Source organism: Pipistrellus kuhlii, unplaced genomic scaffold (genome assembly GCF_014108245.1).
Source record: "Pipistrellus kuhlii isolate mPipKuh1 unplaced genomic scaffold, mPipKuh1.p scaffold_m20_p_7, whole genome shotgun sequence".
NCBI lineage: Eukaryota > Metazoa > Chordata > Mammalia > Chiroptera > Vespertilionidae > Pipistrellus > Pipistrellus kuhlii.
Window position 1 is genome coordinate 75,112,363 of NW_023425573.1, and position 26,087 is coordinate 75,138,449.

The window sequence follows — 26,087 nt, forward strand, 5'->3', positions numbered from 1 at the left end:
CTATACATGTGTTTGTGTTTGGTGGATACTGCCAAACTGTTTTCCAAAGTGTTTATATAAGTTTACTTCCACCCGCAGTGTTATAAGAGCTTTTCTTTTCTCTTTTTTTTTTTTTTACTAATGTTTTTCCCCCCCCTCATTTTAGCCATTCTGATAGTAGAATCACTTTTAATTTGCATTCTCCTTCCTGATGACTATTCCTATAATACAGTACTTATACTGTATGTACACATTTCAAATAATTATAAAGGCAGTGTTAAAATATCTTTCATTTTCAAACTTGAACTATCAGCTGTTACAGTATATAGCTTGTATTTATTGGATATTTGGATATTCTTTTTTATGGAGTGCCATTTCAAGTGTTCGTTTTCCTATTGGGTTATCAAAGTTCTTTATATATTCTAGATATTAGTTCTTCGTCATATATATATTGCAGATATCTTCTGTTCCTTGGCTTGTCTTTTGTCTCCCCTAATAGTATTTTGGGTTAATAGAGGATTTCAATTTTAATGTAATACAATTTTTTCCTTTGTGGTCAGTACTTGTTGTGTCTTAAAATTTAAGAATTTTTGCCTATACTAAGGTCATGAAGAACCTATATATAGAGTTTATAATATATTTTTAACTGACAAAACAGTTTATTTTTATTTTATTTAAAAAAATATATATATTTCATTGATTTTGTACAGAAAGGAAGGGAGAGAGATAGAGAGTTAGAAACATCGATGAGAGAGAGTCATTGATCAGCTGCCTCTTGCACACCCTCTACTGGGGATATGCCCGCAACCAAGGTACATGCCCTTGACCGGAATCGAACCCGGGACCTTTCAGTCCCCAAGCCAACGCTCTATCCATTGAGCCAAACCGGTCTTGGCGACAGTTTAAGTTATAGAATTAAATATACTTAAAGGTACAAAGAAATTATAAAATTGATTTCCATTTCACTCGTTTAGATTTAACATTTTTGGCATTGTTTCTTCAGAATTATCTTTTAGAAATAGATAATAATGGTATGCTTGATACAGTTAAAGTCTAACACCCTAGCTTGCTCCTTTCTTCCTCGTAGCTAGTCACCATTCTTGGAGGGTATCATTCTCTTCTTTCTCAAAATATGAACACATGGTAGAATTGTTTTAAAATTTTACATACATACACACACACACACACACACACACACATACTAGGGGGCCCAGTGCATGAAATTTGTGCACTGGACAGGGGTTCCCTCAGCCCAGCCTGCCCCCCTGACAGATTGGGAGCCCTCAGGGTATGTCCTATTGACGGATTAGGCCCGCTCTCAGTGGAGAGCAGGCCTAAGCCTCAGTCTGGCCTCCCTCTCTGGGAGGTGACCAGGCTGATCAGAGGAAGGCGCCACCCCCATCACACCGCTGCTGTAGCCACTGCCAGCCACCGCAGCAGCCAAGGTGTTTTCATCAACATGGACTCCACTCCCTTTACCATGAAAAAATGACAACTTTCTTTAGGCATTTTCAAGATGTCTCTTTCATAGGATATGACATTTCTTCCTTTTTCTTTCTTTTTTCTTCTTAATCCTCACCTGAGGATATGTTTCCATTGATTTTGAGAGAGAGTGGAAGAGAGGGAGAAACATCAATGTGAGAGGCACACTTCGATTGGTTGCCTCCTGCATGAGCCCTGACCTGGGTTCTAGCCAGGGAGGAGCCTATAACCTAGGTTCATGCCCTTGATCAGAATCAAACCCGGACCCTGCTGAGGCTCTATCCACTGACCCAAACCAGCTAGGGCAGGATATGTCATTTCTTAGCCCCTCCAACAGAGGACCTTCATTTTTTCCTCCAGGAGTGTGGTGGAAAAGCCCTAGATTGCCTTCTTGGATTCTTATTACCCAAGTTACCAAGAACACTCCAAGTGGTGGCATACAGGGAGTTAAGCCAATGAGCGGTCAGAAAAAGTGTTTACACTCAAACTGGTTTGATTCGGGATAGAACGTCAGCGTGCAGGCTGAAGGTTTCCAGGTTGATTCCTGTTGATGGCATATACCTTGTTTGGGGGCACATCCCCAGTGGGGAATGTGCAGGAGGCATCTGATTGATGTTTCTCTCTCATCGATGTTTCCAACTGTCTATCCCTCTCCCCTCTTCTCTGTAAAAAATCAATAAAATATACTTTAAAAGAAAAGAAAAGATGTTTCCTCTGCAGCTCATGCACAGAGGACATCCTCTGTTTTGTCCAGTGGGCTAGGGGCGTGTTTGGCATCCAACCCTGTGGCCAGCCCTGCATTGTGTGCGCCAGGCTGTAGGCATAGACCTGGGCCACTGCTTGGCATGGCGCAAGCTCAATCGGCCGCCATGCCCCCAGCCACTTGGCACCTGCATCCGTAGGCCCAGCGTGGCCAGGGGCATTCTGGGACCCAGCTGCTCAGGGCCTACACACGGGCCTATGGGCTAGAAGCGGCCTGGGTTCCAAGCATGTTCCCGGGACCCAGGCCTCTCAGCACCTGCATATGCAAATTAACCTTCCATCTCTGTTGGGTTAATTTGCATACTCCTGATTGACTGGTAAGCGTAGCAGATGTATGATCAATTTACATGTTTCTATTTTTCTTATGTTGATGTTTATTTTAAAAAATTTATTGTTTAAAATATTACACATATAAGTACATATATCTCCTTTTTTTCCCCCTTGACCTTCCCCAACCTCCCCTACCCCCTGTTGCATGCCCTCATCCCACCCCCAGAGTGTTTTATATCCATTGATGTGCTTATATGCATGCATACAAGTCCTTTGGTTGATCTATTTCCCTACCTCCCCAACATTCCCCAACCTTCCTGCTGTAATTTGACAGTGTTTGGGACTTTACTGACTCTGTATCTTTTTATTCATCAGGTTATAATGTTCTTTATTATCCATAAATGAGTGAGATCATGTGGTATTTTTCTTTCATTGCCTGGCTTATTTCACTTAATGCTCCCCAGATCCATCCATGCTGTCGCAAATGGTAATAATTCCTTCTTTTTTACTGCAGCATAGTATTCCATTGTGTAGATGTACCGTAGTTTTCTAATCCACTCATCTGCTGATGGGCATTTAGGCTATGGTGAATTGTGTTCTTGTGAGCATAGGGGTGCATATATCCTTTCTGATTGCTGTTTCTAGTTTCTTGGAATATAATCCTAAAAATAGGATTACTGGGTAAAATAGGAGCTCCATTTTTAGTTTTTCAAGGAAACTCTATACTGTTCTCCACTGTGGCTGCACCAGACTGCATTCCTACCAGCAGTGCACAAGGGTTCCTTTTTCTCTGCATCCTAACCAGCTCTTGTCGTTTGTTTGATTTGTTGATGGTTGCCATTTCAACAGGTGTGAGATGGTACCGCATTGTCATTTTCATTTGCATCTCTCAGATAATTAGTGACTTTGAGCATGTTTTCATATGTCTCTTGGCCTTCCTTCTGTCTTCTTTTGAAAAGATTCTCTTTAGGTCTGTTGCCCGTTTTTTAATTGGATTATTTATCTTCCTTTTATTAAGTTGTATAAGTTCCCTGTAGATGTTATCATATAGGATATTTTTAAAACTTTTTGCATATTGTTTATTTTACCTAAACAGGTGTAACCATGTAGATCTAGTTCTTTCATTTTAATCTATTGTATATGTAGTATTCTGTAATATGTATAAAGAGTAGTACATTCACTAATTTATCTTTGTATAGTGTTTTTCTTTCTTTCTTTTTTTTAAATCATCACCCGAGGGTATTTTTTCATTGATTTTTAGAAAGAGTGGGAAAAAGAGGGAAAGAGAGGAATATCGGTGTTAGAGAAACCCTGCACGAGCCTTGATGAGGGCCCACGCCGAGGAGAAGCCAGCAACCAAGCTATGTGCCTTTGACCAGAATCGAACCTGAGACCCTTTGGTCCGTAGGCTGACATTCTATCTACTAAGCCAATCTAGCTAAGGCTGTATAGTTTTTAAATATACCAGTAATTACCTGATTATTTATTTTGTTTTGGACAGTTAAGGGGTTTTTTTGTTTGTTTGTTTTGTTTTGTTTTTGTGTGTGTTTTTTTGTGTTTTTTTGTACATTTGCCAGTTTTTACTCTTATAAAGAAGACTGAAGAAAATCTTTGGGTGCAGATTTTTTGTTTAAAAAATCTGGAGAAACATAGTTTAGATATTCAAAAATGGGCCTGGAGTCTGAATGGAGAGGTTTAAATTCTGGTTTTCTCTCAAAGCTAGCTTTGTGACCTTGGGCCTAATTTCTCTGTTTCCTTATCTGTGAAATGGGCCAAATGATAGTATCTGCTCATTGAGGTAATTAATATGAGATTCTTAGGAAAGTGTCTATGAATATTAACTATTATAGTTAGACTAGAGGCCCAGTTCACTAAATTCGTGCACTTGGGGATGGGGTCCCTCAGTCAGGCCTGTGCCCTCTCACAGTTGGACATCCTTAGCACTGTTGTGGAGGCGGAGAGACGCCCACCAATGCTGCTGCACTTGCCAGCTGTGAGCCCGGCTTCTGGCTGAGTGGGCCTCCCCGTGGGAGCGCACTGACCACCAGTAGGCAGCTCCTGCATTGAGCCCCCTGGTGGTCAGTGTGTATTATAGCAACTGGTGGTTCTGTCGTCAGGCCAAAACTGGCTCTCCTATTGCTAAGAGTTTGTAGGTCAAACTGAAGGGCCCCACCGTTGCATGATTGGGGCCGAGGAGGGACGTGGCCAGCCAGGGAGGAACTGCTGGAGGGCTCCAGGGCATGTCCAACCCATCTTGCTCGGTCCCAATCAGCTGGACCACAGCAACAAGCTAACCTACTGTCAGAGAATCTACTCCCTGGTGGTCAGTGCACATCGTAGCGAGCGGTTGAGCGGCCTTAGCATAGCATTAGCTTATTACACTTTGATTGGTTGAACGGACGACCAGACACTTAGTATATTAGGCTTTTATTATATAGGAATAGAGGCCCAGTGCACGAATTCATGCATCTTGAAAGGAACTGTGGACCACGAGGCTGCAGTGGGTACAGGGGCATGCCTTGGACCAAACTGCTCCCCTGCCTGGCCTCTCCTGTCATGGCCCCTTGTCCCATGTCTGCCAGTAGCCTCATTCCTGCTGCCGCTGGCCCTACTCACACCCACTGATGGCTTAGAGCGATTGGGGCTGGAGCCATCAGTGGGAGTGAGTGGGTCCGGCTCTATCAACGGGTGTGAGCGGCAGCTGCTGCCCTGATCACACCTCAGGAGCAGAGGGAGACAGAGAGTCCATGAGGGGCAATTGGGGCTGGCAGCCACTGCTAGCACCTGCTGATGGTGCCAAGCAATAGGGGTTGGTACTAGGCACCATCAGTGTGTGTGTCAGCTCTGGTGCCAGCAGCGGGTGTAAGAAGTGGTGCAGGCCCTGATCGCCCCTCAGAAGTAGGGTGAGGTGGATAAGCCCTGAGGCGATTGGGGCTGGCAGGCGCCTTTTGCACCCACTGATGGTGCCGAGCAATCGGGGCCGATGCTGGGTGCTTGAAGTGGGTGTTAGCAGTATCTCCAGCACCAGCAGTGGGTGCAAGAGCCAGGCAGGATTGCAGTGTGTGGGAGCAAAGAATTTTCAGTAACCACCAGAGTCTCCCCTGATGGCAATGAGTGGCACTGCCTTGGTCTTGCGCCCCAGCTAACCTGCCCCACCATCCCACTGCGTCCCGCCATTTTCTGCACTCTGTCATCTGCTGCCGACACCTGCCATGTTCACCCTGGTGGTCAGCACATGTCATAGTGACCAGTTGTTCTGTTGTTGCTGTTCAGTCTAATTGCATATTAGGATTTTATATATATAGACTTTGGAGCCCAGTGCATGAACTCTTGCACCTTGAAAGGAATTGTAGGCCATGAGGTTGCAGTGAGCACAGGGGCAGGTCTTGGCCCATCCTCCACACCCCCACCTGGCCCCTTCTGCCTAGGCATCCCATCACCTGTCTGCTGCCGCCGCTGCTTCCATGGTCTGATGACACCAGCCCAGCTGGCCCCCTCTGATGGCATGGAGTGATTTTGACTGGCGCAACCAGCAGGTGTGAGTAGGGCCAGCACCATCAGCAAGTGTGAGCGGTGGTTGCTGCCCCAATTGCCCCTCAGGAGCAGCAGGAAGTGGAGAATCCCTCAGGGGTGATCGGGGCTACCTGCTGTCCCTCATAACTGCTGATGGTGCTGAGCAATTGGGACTGGTGCCGGACACCAGTAGTAGGTGCAAGCGGCAGCTCTGAAACCGGCTGTGGGTGCAAGTGGCAGCTCCACCACTGGTAGTGGGTGCGAGCTGCAGGTGCTGGCCCTGGCCACCCCTCAGGAACAGGGGGAGTTGGAGAATGACTGAGGGACAATCGTGGCCAGCAGCCACTCCTCTCACCCGCTGATCATGCCAAGCAATTGGGATGGGCGCCATGCACCAGCAGTGGGTGCCAACAGCAGCTTGGCTCTGGTGCTGACAGCAGATGCAAGCTCCTGGGGGGGCTGTGGCATGCGGGAGCAAAGAATTTTTATAACCATCAGAGGCTCGCCCTGATGACATCAACCGGCGCCACACCGTGGTCTGGTGCCCCTGCTCACCTGCTCTACCATACCGCTGCCGCAGCTGATGCCCACCTTTTTACGTGCTCTGCCACCTGCTGCCGACAACCCACCATTTCCCATGTGCTCCCCCTCATGGTTAACACACGTTAGCGACCAGTTCGGTTGTTCTGCCGTTTTGTCTATTTGCATATTAGGGTTTTTTATATATAAATTCTTGTGAGAATGGTTACAGTAACAAAGAATATGGATATTTTTAAGTCTTTTGGTAAATATTGCCAAATCTTATCTTTAAATTATAATATATTCCAAAATATGGCAGATAAACCCTCATTTTACGTATCTCTGAGAAATGAAGTCATATAAGTAGAGAGGACCTTTTTAGGAATAATTTTTATATTGGATGAGAAAATGATTTCAACTCTTCCTTTTTATATAGACAGCTATAAAGAGTATCTTATTTCAGGGAGCAAACAAAATGTTTTATTGATTCTTGGTATTGTTGGGTTTGAATTTGTAGCTGAGTAACTGGATAGGAATGTCTGACCTAATAATTACCTCTCTGCGTTCTTTTGTTTTTCAGGGCAAAGAGCAGGAACACACGTTTGTTTTTAGGCTGGACCATCCAAAAGCGTGCAAACATTTATGGAAATGTGCTGTGGAGCACCATGCCTTCTTCCGTCTCCGAGGCCCTGTGCAGAAGGGATCTCAGCGATCAGGATTTATCCGGCTAGGATCACGATTTAGATACAGGTTGATGTTAGAAGCTTTCTGCTATATCCTTCATTCTTTCAGAGAGGCCAAAACAGGCCAACCCTCATTTTAAAGATGTGGTGACTAGGGAAATAAAGTGTCTTGCCAGTGTTTTTGATTGGCCAAAATAAGACAGGAAATAATGTTAAATTTCCAGAATAGATAGGATACATTATAATGGTGTAATGGATTTTATATCCCTGTTGACCTTTATATTTTAATTAGCCTCCAATTTAAATCCATATAATAGCTTTAAGGCATCTTCATCCAACAGCTGAATACCATATAGAGAAAAGGTATCCTATGCTGAGTGGGAAATTAATTTGGGTAACATTTCTCGTCCTTTATAAACCTGAAATTCCACTATTATTCTAGACTTCTTGTTGGTTGGTTGCAAGTAGGAATATTTTGGTTTACCTGAGAGTATATTATTAATTGTGAGTTTTTATCAAACTCATGGTATGAGTTTTTATCATACTATGAGAATCAGTCAGTACAACTTTAAAGAAGAAGGGTAAATAATGTGGCAAGATAATTCTGTGGGATTCGTTTTATTCTACTGTATCTATATTAAAAGTGGGGAGGCATTTTCTTAACAATTTCAGTGGAAATTAAGGACAGTGGGACAATAGTTTTAAATATTTCTGGAAAATTATTCTGAAAACTATATTGCAATTAGAAAAAAATCTTGACTTAATTGCACAGTTGCATTGAAGAGAAGGTAGTTCCATAAAAGCACTGACATCTAACTTTTTATTATGTTAGGCGATGTGCATGCTTAAGAAAAAATTATATTTAATTTGTGTGTTGCATATTTTACACAAACCTAAGTGGAGAGAATGATGTCACGAAGGAGACATCAAGACTATTCCTAGCAGCACTTTCCTCAGGATGAAATTCAGGGTGGTTAAAGAAGAATCCCAATGTATACTTTCTCCCATTTATGTGTCTGATTACTGTAGGTCTTAAATTATCTTATTCCTATTAATATCTTACTTATTTTAGTGGGAAAACTGAGTATCAGACCACAAAAACCAATAAAGCAAGAAGATCAACATCCTTTGAAAGAAGACCCAGCAAACGATATTCTCGACGAACTCTACAGATGAAAGGTAAATGCTGCCCTGTTTCAAGGATTGTTCGTTCTTGGCAGTTCATCGTGTGGATGGTACTGGTCTTGTTTACTTGGGAGGATGTTGTCTGACTCTGAAGTTTGTTAGAGTCAGCTAAAGTACTCTTCATTTATTGAATTTGATTCAGGCATAATCATTTTAATAAAATAAAATACAAAAGGAAAAAGCCTACATGTTTGCTGAGATTAAACTTTATCTTAATCCCAACTTAAACACTGTACCAAGTTTGTGTTCATTTTTTGTTCGTATTAACTATTTTAGTTATTCTGCAGAAAAACATTTTCCTTTTCTTTTTGTCTTATAGATCTCACTCATAATAATGTTTAAAATTCCCTTAAGAACTTTTAAAAACATTGATAAGTGATGAATAAATTTTAAGTAAAGATTATGTCAGATGGTATTACAATATTATTAAGGATTCTGTGAAATAAGTTATTAAATAATAAATTTAATCATCACTATATTTACCATAGATACTTGCAAATTCATAAATGTTACTTCTAGTAAATTACTCTAATTATATAATAACAAGCATGGTTTACTTTGACAAAGAAACTAAAACTTGTGTTTGGTTTGAAGTTTAAGTTTGTAGTAAGATACAGATTGAGCCCTGGCTGGTGTGGCTTAATTGGTTGAGCATCGTCCCATGCACTGAGAGGTTCTGTTCAGTGCCCGGTCAGGGCATATGTTGTGGGCTCAATCCCCAGTAGGCCATATGCAGGAGGCAGCTGATTGATGTTTCTCTCTCACTGATGTTTCTCTCTCCCTTTTCCTTCCCCCTTCTCTCTCACACCAATAAAAACATATTTAAAAAATAAAATATAGACTGAATTTTAAGTATGTTCAATATTGGGGTCATCACCAATTGTCCAGAAACAATTGCCCTGATCTAATGTTTGGCAGTGTCAATTTTTAAAAAATATGATTTATATTTATAATTTTATATGTATGTCTATACATTAAATAATATATAGCTATTAATGAAGCCATTTCAATTTGTGATGGTTTAAAACTTGTAAGTTACCTGTTACTTTGAACTGAAAATGCTCCATTGTACTCAGCGCACTCTAGAAGGCTTGCTGATGGTTTTGTTTTCAAAGAAGAGAGAAATGCTTATTTTGCTACTTAAAAAATGGAAGTAATTGCCATATTGATTTTAATGATCTGAAATGAAGGTTTTTAAATCTATGGTTGGGAGCCATAGCTTACAATACATTTAGTCCAGACTAGCTTTTATGAACAGTGATGCAGTTTACCATGTAAGAGGAAAACTAATGGAACTTTTTTTTTTTTTTTTTTTTTTTTTTTTTTTAATACTGTCAGCTGGTCCAGCAAAACCTGAAGAACTCAGGTGGGTAATTTCTTGCATCTTAGGAATTGACATAGAATTTTTAAAATTTATGTAGTTGCTATCATTAATTGAACAAGTATTTTGAAGATCTATTAAAGTTTTTAAATTGTCACCAAGCATTTGGGAATAGACACATAGTGCCAGACACAAAAAAATAACACAGTTTAAAGAAATAAAAAGTTGGGTGGGTGTGGATGTGCTATTATTTATAATGAGGATGATATACATTAGTTATTGGTATGTGACTGAGGATTTAAAGGTGAATAAATTACGGTCCTTGCACACAATGCATTCAAAGAAAGGTTGATTTGCAGATAAGCAATTAATTTTATTTGTGGGATAAATTCCACTTTGTCATGGTGTATAATCCTTCTTCTATTACATGTTGCTGTATTTGATTCACTAATATTTTGTTGTGGAGTTGTCTTTATTCATCTAACAGTGTTTCCCAAACTTTTGACATATGTGTACCCCTTCTATAATTTTCATAACGCTGAGTACCCATCGTACTCATGAGAACGTATAATTAGGTGCAGCTAAGCACGGTGCAGTGCATATTCCCACCAAACTCCAGTGCATTGTGTACCCCCACCAAACTCTTCCCGTACCCCTGGGGGTACGCGTACCACACTTTGGGAAACACTGATCTAAAACACTGATCTAAAATAAATGTCTTCACCTGTTTTGGGTATCAGTTATCTGGCTTCACCAAATTGAGGTGGGAAATGTTTCCTTCTCTCCTATCTTTTGGAAAGTGTTTGTAAAGAATTTGGTATTCTTTAAAATGTATGGTAGAATTCACCATTAAAACCATCTTGCCTGGTTTTTTTCTTTGTATGAAGTTTTAAAATTTCAAATTCAATCTCTTGTTATTGGTCTATTCAGATTTCATTTTGAGCCAGTTTTGAAGCTTATGTTTTTCTAGAATTTTTTCAGTTCATTTAAGTTATGTAATTTGTGGCACACAGTCGTTCATATTATTCACTTTTCCTTATTATTATACTAGAGGCCTGTTGCACAAAATTTATGCACGGGTAGGTTCCTTAGGCCTGGCCGGTGCTCAGGACCAATCTATGGGAAGACTGGCAGGGCGATCGGTGGTGGGGAGAGGGGGCCTGCAGGCTGGGAGCAGCTTCTGCAGGCTGGGAGCAGCCCCTGGTGGTCAGTGCACATCATAGCAACCTGTTCTGCAGTTCGGTTGATTTGCATATTATGCTTTTATTACATAGGAAGGTTGTTAGGGATGCCCCATTATTCATTTTTTAAAATCCTTACCTGAGGATATGTTTTTCTTGATTTTTAGAGAGAGCGAAGCATCGATCAGTTGCCTCCATACATGCTCCAACTGGGAAACAAACCCAAAACCTAAGTATATGTTCTGACTGACAATCAAACCTTCAACCCCTTGGTATGCCAGCCAATGCTCTAACCACTGAGTCACAGCTACCAGGACAAGTTTGTCAGTTTTGTTAATCTTTTCAAAGAATAGCTTTTGGTTTCATCAATTTTTCTCTATAATTTTATATAAATCAATATATATATATTGATTTCAGAGAGGAAGGGAAAGGGATAGAAAGAGAGAAACATCAGTGATGAGAGAGAATCATCAGCCGGCTGCTCCTGCATGCCCTGCTACTGGGGATTGAGCCCGCTACCCAGGCATGTGCCCTTGGCCAGAATCAGACTTGGGATCCTTCAGTCTGCAGGCCGATGCCAAACTGGCTAGGGTTATTTTATAATTTTTTACTCTGATAGATTATTTCATTTCCTCTGCTTGCTTTAGGGTTAATTTGCTCCCTTTTTCTAGTTTCTTAAAGGTAGAAGATTAGATATGAGATCTTTATTATGTTTTTTATTTTTTTGGTTAATCCTCATCTGAAGATATTTTTCTATTGGTTTTTAGAAAGAATGGAAGGGAGTGAGGAAGAAGAGAGAGAGAGAGAGAGGTGTGTGAAAGAGACACATCGATTGGTTGCTTCCTGCAAGAGCCCCAATCGGGGCTAGGATTAAATTGCAACCCAGATATATATTTGTGTAGACCTTGTTCTCATACTTTCCTTTATTTCTGTAGATTTGATTTCTTATTTTCTGAGCATATTTAAAATAATTGATTTAAAGTATGCATTGCTGAGAAAGAGTTCATTTTTTTTTGGCTGCACCAGCCTGGAATAGAGCTTCCACACAATGAGCTTGGGGAAATGGGAAAGGGGAGCAAATTGTGGCTAAACTGCCAGGCTTGGCTCTTGAGAATTAGAAGATTTTCTTGAATAAATGTTTCTCCACTTGATATATGCCTTTTGATGATTTAAACAAAAATAATTGTCACTAGCTAAATCTTTGTTTTACTGGGGAGAGGAAGCTCAACCCATCATTCTAGAAGTCCTACTTTTGATGAAGCAATAAATTCTAATAGTATATATTACATTATATAGTTTCAAATAATGCTTCTCAACCTTGAGGTGCATCAGTTTTCTGGAATCCCTATTAAAGTATCAGGTTCAGGACATTAAAATATATTTCTTTTTAAAATTTGTGTACAGTGAGTATGGCCAACCTCACCTTGGGATGACTTTAGTTGTTGGGTTTTTTTGTTTGTTTGTTTTTCACCTAGAAAGCTATGCTGTGATTATTGATTCATCACAAAAGCACTCTGCTTTTTGAAAGGTATCCCTGAAATTTTTTTAGCTGTTGATTATTTTGTTTTCCTTGGAATTACATATAACCAGTGCTGTCAAGATAATGGTAGAGAAATGTTAGAGGTGTTCTGTATTTTTAAAACTTTTTGAAATTTTTTTTGTTTTGTTTTGTTTAAGAGATCATGTCTTGCTTTCTTGAAAGGGAAGCTGGGACAGAATATTAGATCTTAAAGAACATAACCTGGTGAAGTCAGCAGAAATATAAACAAAACATTCAAGCAATGATATGTAGTTGAAAAATTAAGTCTTTTATTATGTAAGAGTTTATCATCCTTTACAAATTTTTTGATATACACATTTCTGACTAGAAAATGAGTGACTGTATGGATTTCTAAAATTAAAATTAATTTAACTTTAATAATGAATTTTTTTTTCTCGAGTAATGAACATATTAGAAATGGGATATTTAAGTGGTGATACTTTATTACTTTTTTATTAGAATAAACTTTTAGAAATGAAAGTGGTCGTTTGTGGGGGAGGAAGAGGCATTCAGCTCTCCTGACTGAAGGTTATTCAGCATTACTCAGTAGAGCTTGAGAGCCTGAGCTTGGACTGGCATGAATGCCCTTTTAGTCTTGCCCTTGTAGTTCTGTTGGCATGAATAATTTTGCTTCAGTGAACCATGGAAAACAGTACTGTTTGAAAAAGCAAAACTATTTGACCCAAAAAGTTTCTTGACCTTGTACTGTGCCGGTTTGAATAACAAATTTTTAAATTGGCTCATGTTAGTCATTTTACTTGTACTATTTTATCTTCTATTTTCTTGTGAGTCTTGACTAACAATATGAAGTATCTTAAGAGGTGACATTTTGAATGATCACATTTTTTCTACAGGCTTAGCATAGAATTTTTCAGACAAAAAAGAGAAAAAGAAGGTGAGGAGAAGATGAATAGAGGTGGTATAAAGCAAAAGGTATCAGTTATTGCAGGTGATCCTTTAAAAGGGGAGCTTAGACTGTCAGTAGTGAGAAGTGCTCCTACTTTTACATTAGTGGAGGTGAAAGAATATAATTATGAGAAAATAGTACTTTCAACATTTCAAACTGTTTGAAAACAAAGAGCTCTGATCAGTCAACGTAAGTTATTTAAGTACTTTTTCCTCATGTTGTTATTCATCTTTTATCCTTCACTTCCTGGGGTTATTCCCAGTTTAAGGAAAAGCTCCAGAATTTCTGTACCAATCAGGTGGGATCAGATTTCATTAATATTTGGGATTATTGGTTACTTAAACCAGCATATAATGTACTCTGAAAAGAGCAACATTAGTAGTAGTAAAAATAACTCATGTCTGACATGTATAATTTTACTTTTGCCTTGGCAACAGATCTACATTAAACAATATTTTTTGTTGTTTTTTCCAGTTCATTTTATCAGTGTTCTTTGTGCTTTGTTATTAATTAATTTAATATTCCTAATAATTTCATGCAAATGAGGAACCTGAAATTCTGAGAGTTATAGCTAGTGCTGTGGCTTAGATTTGAATCCAGGCAATGGTAGTGCAAATTCTGGTGACTCAACTTATATTAGAGATGTAATTAATTTTAAAACAGCACGAAATGGCCCTGGCCGAGTGGCTTTGTTGGTTAGAGCATCATTCTGTCCACCTTTACATCCTGGTCAGGGCATATACTTAGGTTGTGGGTTTTATCCTGGTTGGAGTGCATATAGGAACAACCGACCAATGTTTCTCACATTGATGTTTCTCTCTGTCTCTCCCCCTTCCTCTCTCTAAAATTAATAAAAAAAATATCCTCAGGTGAGGATTAAAAAAACAAACAAACATAAAATAACTTACTTCATCACTCAGCTTTTTAGCAAGACTTTTTTATTTGTGAGTTCTTTTTATTTTTTAATCCTCACTGGAGGATATTTTTTCCCATTGATTTCTAGAGAGTGAGTAGTAGGATGGGGGGGAAGTGGGGGAGGGGAGAGAGAGAGAGAGAGAGAGAGAGAGAGAGAGAGAGAGAGAGAGAGAGAGAGAGAGGGAGGGAGAGAAAATTCAACGTGAAATAGACACATCGATTGGTTGCCTTCCACGTGCACCCCTACCAGGGCTGGGGAACCTGCAACTGAGGTATGTGCCTTTGACCAAGAATCAAACCTGCAGCCCTTCAGTCTTCGGGCCGATGCTGTATTCACTGGCTAGGGCATGTGAGTCCTTTTTTAAGTCCTTTCATCATCAGATAGTTTTTGTTTTGCTTTTAATCCTCTAAGAAAGGCTCCTGGATGCTGCAGTCAGAGTTTGTTTCTGATTGATAAGCTTTGCCTATTTCCTTTCATTAGAAAGACATCTTGAGTATTGTTATTGGGAAGTCTGTGCCAACCTGATACTAATAATAATTGGATTTTAAATCTCCTTTGGATAACTGAAATATTCTTTACTTGTCCTCAAGAGTCAATAGTTTAACAATAAAGGGCTGAACGTATTTAATTCTGTATCATTTTTCTGGAACACAGTGATCATTAAATCTTATTTTTTAAATCATTTTATGTTATTTTTGCATGAATATGTGTTTAAGAAGCATTCTTTTTTTTTAATTACTTTTTTAGACTCCTCACTTGATATTTTTCCCATTGATTTTTAGAGAGAGTGGAAAGGACAGGGGAGGAGGAAGAAAAGAGCGGGAGGGGGGAGGGAGAGAAACATCAATGTAAGAGAGACACTGATCCCAACCAGGGCCAGGGATCAGACCTGAAACCCAGGTACTGCCCTTGAACAGAATCAAATCAGAGACCGTTCAGTGCACAGACCAACACTAATCACTGAACAGCACTGGCACTCATTAAATCTCTCATTACTTTATCATTTTCAAGGAACTTCTTTAATAACTTTGAACAAAATTTTTGTTGCCTTAGTTAAATTCTTTACTTTAGAATACTAATTATGTTTATGCTAGAGGGTCTGAAAGTATCCTCTCTCCCCTTCATTTTATTGTGGTATTATTTCCTCTTTGAGTTCCTCATTGAATGTTCTTTTTTTTTTTTTTTTTTTTTTTGTTTTTTTTAATAGCAGCTGTTCTGAGTTTTCCTATTTATTTTGTTGAATTATAGCTTTAGGTTTTTTAAGTGCTTTGTGAGGGGCAGTGAAGAAAATAAGTGAAATTAAAAATTTAAAAACAATAAATCATTTGGAGGGAAAGGTATACAGAGAAGTTTCTAACTTTATACTGAGGCCTTTTGAGTTATAAAATGCTGAGCTGTTGCTGACACTGAAAAATCTTGAAAGGGTAGGACTATACCAAAGAAGTGACAGATACGTTTATGTAGGTGTTGGTGCTTAATGCCTTGAATTTAAAGCATCTTTATTTTGTCATCTTTGGGATATATTGTCCAGTGAATAAACAAGATTAGTGGTATATCTAAAATACATTTAATACATCTACAAAAAGCACAATTAAAATACATGGAAATACCAAATAAGCAGACTATAGACAAGCAAGTGTTTGCTTATAAAAGCAAATGTTTTCTGGGCACCTTACATTTTTTGTTTTAAGCAACAGTAATTTTTTTCTTTATTTGAAACAAAATTAATGTGTTTAAAAATATAGCTACTTTTATTGTCATCTGACAACATGAAGCCCTGTACCAGTATATGATTTTTAATAGATTTTAATGGATTTCCCCCCTTACAGTGTTCACAGTAATGTTTCAGCTCAGAGTAATGACTCTCAACAGGTAAGTCTTCTTAATGTTAAGTTTCTAAAGCACTAAAACACTGTACTTAATTGTTATAGAAACTAATATTTTATTAATTGAATTTCATAGTGGTATAACTGGAAGAATTTTTTATTTTATCTCTAAAGTGGCTTAGTAATGTGAAACCCTCTTATTTTCTCTAAGGTGTTGTGAATAGAACAGGTGCTCTGTAAAACTTTCTGTTTCTGTAAATCCTATAAAATGAATCAAATGTTAATATTCAGTTAGATTACTATCTATCTTCAAGGTGACATATAACAGACAAGCATTTATTTACATTATATTTGTTGACTATGTAGATAGTATTCCATTTTAATGTTCTTTTAATTGGTGAAAGGATCCTTTAAGCAAAATAAATGATTTTTATAACTTGTGTCCAAAGGCTTGGGGTATGAGATCTACTCCGCTGGTGACTTCTTCCATTCCCTCTGGCCCCTTGCTGGTGGAGACGGGGAATCTTCCAAGGAGTCCTGGAACAGACCAGCATGACAGGAAATGGTTTGTTAGCTTCTTAAGCCAAAAGAAAATATTGCTTGCTTAATGGTATTATAAGTTTCCAGCTATAACTGTAGAGTACTTTAAATGATTGAAAGCAAACTATTCATATTTGTAAGCTGAAAAGAGGCATACAATTAAGCAGTTACTGGGATGGGAAAAATAAGAGCTTGGATGAAGAAGCTCGGGATTGCAGTTGTCTAAATGGAGACCACAGACAGCTCTCCTCATTTTGGTTAGCATGTTCTGAGAGTTTGATGGGGGGGAGAGGGAGGGCGGTCTGTTAAAAAAGATTTCAATGATAGTCAATAGGACCTTTTCCTAAATCCTATAAGGAAAATATGTTTGTTACATGTTGTTCCATACAACATGGTGCTACCCTTTGGATGTGTTTTCTTCTTTAAAGACTGAAGAAAAAGGCATAAGGGAAACATGATTATAGTCCAATAAAACAAAGCATGAAATACTCCTGATGAAAGGGAAGAGATTTCATTTGTTTAGATTTCCAGGGTTGTTTGTTTATTATTATTTTTTTTAGGTTAATAGTAAATATACAAATATGGATACTTTGTGGCTTATTGGGTTAATCTGTGGGTTTCATTTTCCCCCAATTAAATGTATGTGGCTTGGAGATGCTCTTTGGATTATCTGACCGGTCACGTTGATTGAATCATCTTTACAAATTTTGTGTCTATTTATGAAATGAACTTTAATTCATAGGATTTTTCTCTCTTTTTTTCTTGCTCTTAGTTTTACTACCTGAAATCTATTGAATTTCTGTGGTGATCTCAAGGTTTTGGTCAGCTTTCTGTGCAGCCAGTTCTTCCTTCATGGTGGTGGGTCCACAGTGGTTGGTGATCATTTTCAGACTTTCCTATGTAATTGTGTTTCGCTGTTATTTTGGCTTAACTAACTGCAAGGTGCTTTGCTCTTGATGGTTGGGCATATTTTTACAGTTTCAAATAACCTGATTAGTTTCTGAAATTGAGGGAGTCTACCCTTTATTTTTTATTTTTTATTTCTACTTGAGAGTGTGGTGGGGGGGGGGCTTTTGTGTGTGTGCACGTGGGCACAACACACTTAAAGGGTGAATAGTGAGGCTTCTAAATGTCAAATTGTAATTTTTAGTTTTTTAAGCCATTAAGAAGAGTTTTTTTCAATATCTTACTGAAAACAAGGCTCCAACAAGCAGCTATGTTTCATCTCTTTGGTGTTACCACCAAGGCAAGAGAACGTAGTGCTTCTGGGATTTCAACTATAAAAGAATTTTCTTAATACATGCTTACCTTTTATATTTGTGTGGAACATGAGCCTGATTTCTTTGCATCCTGTATTGTAACATTAAATATTGAGGTGTCCAACTTTTATGCATACATATTTAAATCTAGTTAATTAGTTCCTTTGGTGCAGCCTTTATAAAGAGAGAATATTGAATCTGAGCATATTGACTTAGAAGAAAAATGAAAAATTTGGAGCTGTGTGTTTTTTATGTAATTGTGCTGTGATCTCTTCTGCTAAAATGGAGTAAAGTGGTGATCCCTAAAACCTAATCAGCCTCAGTGTATGTCAACAGTGGCACAAAAATAATGCAGAACCGATGTGTCTTGGTGTTAATGGACTCCCTAGCCCTAATTTAAAATGCATTCCATATTTCTTTCTTTGTTTCTGCATGCTTTGATTCTTAATACTTTTAAATGACTATAAAAGTCCTCCTTTAGAAAGTGATACATTAGTAACATTTAGAAATGCTCCCTAGGTTTGAACAGTTGGGCAGAATAATGGACTATTTTCTGTTTCTGGCCGACAAGTTTTAACTAATTTCATTTAAACCTACTCCCTATTCATTTCTGTAGTTTTTTCTTCCCAGTGTCTTGTAAATGACACCATTATTGCAGTGAATGATTTAGCATAGCATTAACTTAGAATTATCCAATAAGTATCACCCTTTGAGATACAATTTATCTTAAATCTTCAAACCATTTATAAAAATTTGAATAATATTTGGAAAATCTTGCATATATAGGGAGAACATAAACTTAATTTAATGTCCTAAATTTTCAAAGACCCTATATTGAGGGTCATGAATTTTATGGGTTATATCTAATGAACAAATTTATTCCAGTTGAACCGAAGATGATTTTATTGTAAAAAACTTTTAGCCAGTTTTTTCCCCCCTAGTTTTCCTATGGAAATGTAATGAATATTCATATTTTGGTTGAGTTAGAAAAAATACTATATTCAAATATCTTTATATGTCTTTTATAATTGGGGTTATTTTTTTTTTTCTTTATAGTTATCTTAAGTATATGCTGCCCTTTTTGTCATGTCATAAAACCCTGATTTTCTAAACTTTGGTAAATGTTTTCTTTCTACTGGAGGACTCTGATCATTTCTAACCAGGAACTGCTTGTGTGCATGTTTCACTTTCATAGTTCTCTAGGCCTGTTCTATAGCACTGTGTGTAAAAGGCATCTAATGCAGTTACTCAATCTATTTCTTGGAGGGGGCTTCTAATATCACGTTATCTGTACCTATTGAATTTCATTCTCAGCTCCTGTGAACTTTGATTATAGAAGAAATATAAGTTCTCTTGTTAGTTGGGAACATCGATGTAAAATTACATAGCCTCTGAGCATAGATTTAAAAACAAAAACAAAAAAACACCTCATTCTGAATTTTATTTTGTGGATTTCACTTAATTTGTGAGATCACAAGTTTGGGGAATAATTTTCACAATTGCACTATGACATATTTTAACTAAGTTGAGTATAAATATTATTTCTTATTAGAACCTCAAACAGCATTTCTGCCTTGATTTTGATAGCAACATCAAGGATAGATACAGAGTGTCTTGCTCTCTATGAAATTTTTTCTTTATTTAATTCACTTAACAAACTGATTAATTATACATATTTTCATATTTACATTTTCCACTACATGTAACTTTGTGGGATTTCCCACCTTCGTTATTTTTTAATGTGTTTGCATGGAGATGTTGATAACTACTTGTAGCAGTGGTGCATGCTGGTCATTCTCTTTTATTACCTCTTACTCATCAATTTTCTCCTATTCCTATTGACTAACTGTGCTCCCCTCCCACTCCCCAACCATCCAGGCTCTCTGCTGCCAGTGACTGCTGCCAACGTGGTGGAAACCAGTGGAACACAAGGGCCTTATCCCCGCCCCAGCCTGTTCATAGAAACTACACTGACTTTGTCCATGAGCACAATGTGAAGAATGCAGGAGTCCATCATGATGTTCGTTTTCCCAGCCATGCAGCCATGACTGATATATGAGTGTTAAGCCTCTTAGGCCTTGGGACTCTTTGTTGTGCAAGTTGATGGTATTTGTTCTCTGGTGTTTATTGGGGACTGATCATATTAGGAGAATTTGGGAGAAGTTATTTTATATTGAGCTACTAGTCATGTGTTGGTGTTTGGAATGGAATTCTATGGAAGGGAAAAGGAACTGAAGAAGCTATATGCCATCAATGATAATGACATGTTTTTGTGTTGAAAGGGCATGTATATCATTGTAATTTTAGAAAGGTTTTTCATGATTTTAACATATTAACGTATCACTCATAAGATGTCCAAGAGAAGGTTTGTGTTTGTGAACAAGCTGCCCATTTTCACCCCATTCCTTGCCATCTAAATTTAAGTTAAAAGAATTGGACACATTAAAGGCACACAAAAGGAACCATGTTCTGGCACAATATATCAGTCTTTAGTGATTTTTTTTCCCCAAAATGACCATTACTCATGCCTTAATTTTGTTGTGTCTAAGATTTTATACTTTCAATTAATGTTTTTATTTAAAATACTTATTTTTTAATAAACAGGTATTTTAATTTATTGAAAGGTCTAGAAATTACATTAGTAATGTGAATCATGTAGGGAGATAACTAAATGGTTACTTTTGCATCATTAACTACTTAACCAATGGTTAACTGAATAGTTCTTTTACTACTGAATGGTGGTATAAAATGGAAATTTTATTTACTTTTGTCTTTTCAATTTTCTCTTTTATCTCATGTATCTGAAAGATTTCCCAGATTTGCAATAACCATATAATCTGGCCCTCTAAAACCTTTAAAATAAAAGTCTGAAGCCAAAAGTATATCACTTTTAAATGGATTGGATATATTACTATATTTGATCCTTTATGAACTTCAAAGTACAATTATTCAAGCTTTTTATTATAATTCATAGAGGCAAATTAACAAAAAAAAGTACATTTCTGATGTAATGGGAACTGATGTAAGGGAAGCAATTCTTTTATTTTTTAACAGTTTTTAATTTTAACAAAATTTTTAAACTTTTAAACTATGTATATAGCAATTTGAAGATATATTATAATTTGAGAATTATAATACTTCAAGATAATGAACTTCATTTTAAACAGCCTAACTGGTTTACCATCCTGCTCACTTCAGAGGTCAGTCTTCTCCCTCTTTGTTAGGGAAGGTAAAGCTCTCAGAGGGCTTTATTAGTGGCCTGTTGGTTGCAAATATAATATAACTTGTTAATAGAAGACATAAGTTAGAAGAACTAAATAATATTTAGGTAATGAAATGTATAGGCAAGTTTGAATCTGTGAGTTTATTACAATCATATATGTATATGCCATGGATGCTCCAAGTATTCTATGGAGCATCCTGTAAATATGAACAGATTCATGTATTTAGCCTCGCTTTACTGCTTAAGTTTGTCATCATTTAGGTTACTTAAAAATAGCCACTAATCCTATTTTAGATTATGTAGTGCAGATTATTATCTCTTAAAAGAAAGGAATTTGAATCATAACATTTTAAGTACTGAAAGCCTGGTTTGTGCCATTCAAGAAAGACTTCATGGGTGTGAATGTGATTAAGAACCTATCATTTCTATCGATATAAGCCACAGGTATAATAATAACAAAACTTGTCTGGCCTTTTAGAAAGTCCTAAGATTTCACTTCTCTGACTTTAAAATTAATCATCCTTGTAGGATTCTTAGTAGAATCCTAACTTTGGGAAATATGGGAGAATTGTAATTGAAGAGCAAAATCTTCAGTATATATCAAAAGTGGTCATTTCTATATTTATAGTTTGAGTTAATCAGTACTGTTATCTTTAAGTGATTGAAAAAATCACATCATGTTTTTCTTTCTTTGAAATCCTTCTTATATAATAGTTCATTTTAAATTCCTGATAATAGAAACTAGGTTGGAGGGATGATGGGAAGAGAAGGCAGCAAAGAGGGTAGGGGAAGTCAAGGGCTAAGACTTGGTGTTAGTGGAAGCAAATTTATCTATGTTACACAAGTTCCCATATGCTCTAGGATTTCATAACAGATATTGTGGTTACTTCTTTTTTGCTGCTGAGAATTTTAAGATAGATATTCATGTTTCCAGAGCCATGAAGAATTAATAGGTAGCTCCACCTAAATTAAATTGTAATCAGCCTATTTATATGCTTTTTCTTTTTAAGCCTCACTGAGGATATTTTTTCCATTGATTTTTTTTTTTTTTTTTTAAGAGAGAGTAAAGGAGAGGGAGAGGATGGGAGAGATTGAAACAGCCATGTGAGAGAAATAGTTTGGTTGCCTTCTGAACACACCCTCGCCGGGGCAGGGATCAAGCCTGCAACTCAGGTATGTGTCCTTGACTGGGAATCAAACCTGCGACCCTTTGATCCAAGGGACAATGCTTTAACACAGGTCAGGGCTATCCTCTGCATTTTACTGTACCTAAAAAGTCAGTGATCATACATCCTTTTGACCAAGGGGGCCATCACCACAGAAGTTCAGGATCATGTGATTCAACTTTCATGTCCCGGCTAATTTTATTTAATATAACGAATTTTTACATCTTAAGTTAGTTTGGTTAAGTTTCAACCTAATGGTTATAGAGAGAAAAACTTAAACACAGCAAAGCTAGTGAGTGATCTTCACACTTTCACACATGAAAATAAACAAGGCTTTAAAATAAAGATTATTTCTTTTGCTAGTAAAAACAGTTCAAAGGAGTTTCTTTCTGATTATAATTTATCCTTTCTACCTTGATAGTATAATCATAGATATACATTTAAATGAATTTTTAGAGAAGAACAAACTATATGTATATAATATGTCTGTATTTTAAAAAGTAACTAGTATACAAACATTCTTTTTTCGTTGAATTTATTGGGGTAACACTGGTTAATAAAATTATACAGGTTTCAGGTATACAATTCTATAATACATCATTTGATATTGTATTGTTGACCACCTCAAATCAAGTCTTTCCATCACCATTTATCCCCCTTTACCTTCTACACCACCTTCCCTCCACTTCCCTCTGGCAAGCATCATACTGTTGCCTGTGTCCATGAATCTTTTTTTCCTTTGCTTAATCCCTTTACCCTTCTCACCCAGCCCCTAACACCCTCCCTTCTGTTAAACATTCTAATATTGTAATATCTTCAGTATAATGCAACTCATCTTTTTTTTGAGGGGAGGCTTTTTAAAATTTATTTAAATTATTAACCCAGAAAAATGTCATATACTTGGGTGAATCTTTATTGTTTAAACTAGGGGTGTCGAACTCAATCAGAGAAGGGGCCAAAATCTAAAATCCAGCCTAAATCACGGGCCGAATGGTTTACTGAACAGTCATAAACTGTCATTGTGATGGAAACGCAGCGGAGTGCAGTGATGACAGCGCGGTGCGGGCCACATTGCAAGGCCTGGCGGGACGGATTTGGCCCGCGGGCCTTGTGTTTGACACATGTGGTTTAAACTATCCATGATGTAATAGGTGCCATGTAAATATGTCAAGATATAGAACTGAAGTGTCTCCTGAATGGAGGACGGGGAAGCAGCTTGTTTCATAGGATAAAAAAATTAGTTGAGCTTTAACTATAGTAGTTTCTCTTATTTAGTAGATTTTTGTATATTTACTTGGTTGGGGCACTAATAGTTATTTTGATTATCAACCTTCCCTTGTCACTTTCATTTGCCCTGATGTCATGCATTTCATCTTACAATCTTGCCAAAACAGAAAAACACATGGAGGGTATAAGGAGTGGAGGAGTAAGATGTCTTTGGGTTTCAGGAGGAAGAATGTGGAGATGGTTGGCTTCACAGGTGTAAGAAGATTAATCCTCAACTTTTATCTCTTTTACTTCTGTATGTATTCACAGATGGAAGACTGAAAAAGTTGAAGATTATTGATTGCCCCACATTTAGCACAGCATTTTAAAATTTTATTATTTATTTATTTATTTATTTTAGCACAGCATTTTTTTAAATCCCCACCTGAGGAGTTAGGATATTTTTTCTATTGATTTTTAGAGAGAGTGAGTGGAGGAAGTCAGGAGGGGAAGAGAGAGACGGGGGAGAGAGAGAAACATGGATGTGAGAGAGAGACATCGATTAACCTCCTGGATTGGTTGCTTCCTGCTTGTGCCCCGACTGGGATTGAGGATAGAACCTGCAACCGAGGTATGTGCCCTGGGCTGGGAATTGAACCCATGACCCTTCAGTCTGAGGGCCGACAGTATAATCACTGAGCCAAACCGGCTGGGCTAGTGCAGCATTCTCTCATGGTAGAAGAAGGGATCGTTTGAACCATGGTACTTTAACTGTTTTGGTTGGGACATACTCTTCATTTCTAAAACATAGTTATTGTCTGGCTGGTGTGGCTCAGGGGTTGAGCATCGACCCATGAACCAAGAGGTCACTAGTTCAGTTCCTGGTCAGGGCACATGCCGGTGTTTCGGGCTTGATTACCCAGTGAGGGGTGTGCAAGAGGCAGTTGATCAATGTTGTTTCTCATCGATGTTTCTCTCTCTCCCTCTTGCTTCCTCTCTTTCTTAAAATTAATAAACATATATAAAAAATAAAACAGTTCATGGCTTTGAAAGACCATTATTTTTTTGTCTTAGGCTTTGAATATTGGGTTTGAAAATAATATCAAGTTCATTAATTTATTTTCTATCTTTGTATGTGGTGCATTGCAGTATACATGGATTTGCAAAAATAAAAGCCATCTTGCACCAATAACAATCTCCTTTACCACCACATACTTACTTTATTTTAATATAAATTATATCACAATTTAATATAAATTACTCTTTGCTTCTGGAATTTTTGGGAATGCATATGGGATGCTTTTACATAAGAGATAGAATTTGAAGTGGCTTTTGAGGTGCAGAAACCTCTGTCTCTGTCTCTGTGCCTTTTCCTGCACCTCCGTGTGCCTCTGTATAAAATGGGATTTCTCATATTCTTTGTAGATACTCTGGATCATGTGAATTAGGTATAATATTCCTCCTCAGCTCCCTGCTTTGAAGGACATATAATGTTCCCATCCTTTGTTTATATAAATTAACTCTTACTTTAGTCACATGAAATCATTGTGAGAATTTTGTCTTGCTTAGTTGACATTAACTTTGGTATAGACACTAGAACGTGAAGCATGTCACTTTAAATAGAAAATACTACTAAGTCATGTGACTTCATTTTTTTCTTTAGTTCTTGACCATTGCTAAAGCATAATACACTTTACTTGCTTTGAGCTCTTTGAGCTCTTTGTAATATTAGCCTTTTCAGAGAATTAGTGAAGAGAAAATATCAAAATAAATTGGTGAAAGGAAAAATAATTACTTTTTTTAAATGATACATTTTTATTTTTATACTGAAACAGGAAAACACATTTTCCTGTTTTTCTTATAGGGATTGTTCTCACAAATTTTTTATTAGATATTACCTAAGCCTCTGTGTTCCTAACAACAAGCTGTGGCCTTAATTCTAGGTGCTTGAGTGAACTTTTTACAGTTTGTTCCTGAAAACTGGCCAGCACTTTGTTTATGCTGGCATGGAGCAGAGAACAGCATTCTCTGAGGAGTGTGACTACAGACTCCCTTGTGGTGCAATAAACCTGTACTTCCTCCTCTTCCAAACAGGTCCTGCAGCTGCAGATCTTATTTTCTGTTGTTGAGGAAATTTTTATTTGTTTTGTTTTTAACTAATTTTAATAAAGAAGAAATGAGATATGCCAGTATATGGTTACGATTTGATAGAAGTTGCAGATTCCTTAATGAAGTTCTAATTCATTGATTGACTGGTTATTGTAAACATTAAATTAATTTAAATTAGGTGTGGAATAAAAGAAAAGAATGAAAGCTAAGAGATGATAATCAGGAGGTAATTGCTGTCCTGATTTGCCTTGTGGAACTAGCCAGAGAATTAATGGAAAATATCCAGGATTTAAATTACCACTAGGATATATATCATTACACAAAGAGTTTCTTTTTCTTTTTTTTTTTTAAAAATATATTTTATTGATTTTTTACAGAGAGGAAGGGAGAGGGAAGTAGAAACATGGATGAGAGAGAAACATCAACCAGCTGCCTCTTGCACACCCCCTACCGGGGATGTGCCCGCAACCAACGTACATGCCTCTGACCGGAATCGAACC

The 26,087-nt window shown here is 37.5% G+C and overlaps 1 protein-coding gene across 6 annotated transcripts in view; it reads left to right on the forward strand.

Moving 5' to 3' along the window:
• Positions 1–26,087, forward strand: part of EPB41L5 (erythrocyte membrane protein band 4.1 like 5) — a 167,045-nt gene that overhangs the window by 67,741 nt on the left and 73,217 nt on the right. For 4 of the 6 annotated variants that reach the window (XM_045575769.1, XM_036421288.2, XM_036421289.2 and 1 more), the window contains 5 exons: positions 7,106–7,275; positions 8,281–8,387; positions 9,732–9,759; positions 16,088–16,130; positions 16,534–16,649. In XM_045575769.1, the coding sequence (XP_045431725.1) occupies positions 7,106–7,275; positions 8,281–8,387; positions 9,732–9,759; positions 16,088–16,130; positions 16,534–16,649 (464 nt within the window). Of the gene's footprint in view, positions 1–7,105; positions 7,276–8,280; positions 8,391–9,731; positions 9,760–16,087; positions 16,131–16,533; positions 16,650–19,761; positions 21,108–26,087 lie in introns of those variants that run through there. The other 2 variants (XM_036421297.2, XM_045575770.1) reach the window with 2 other exon arrangements.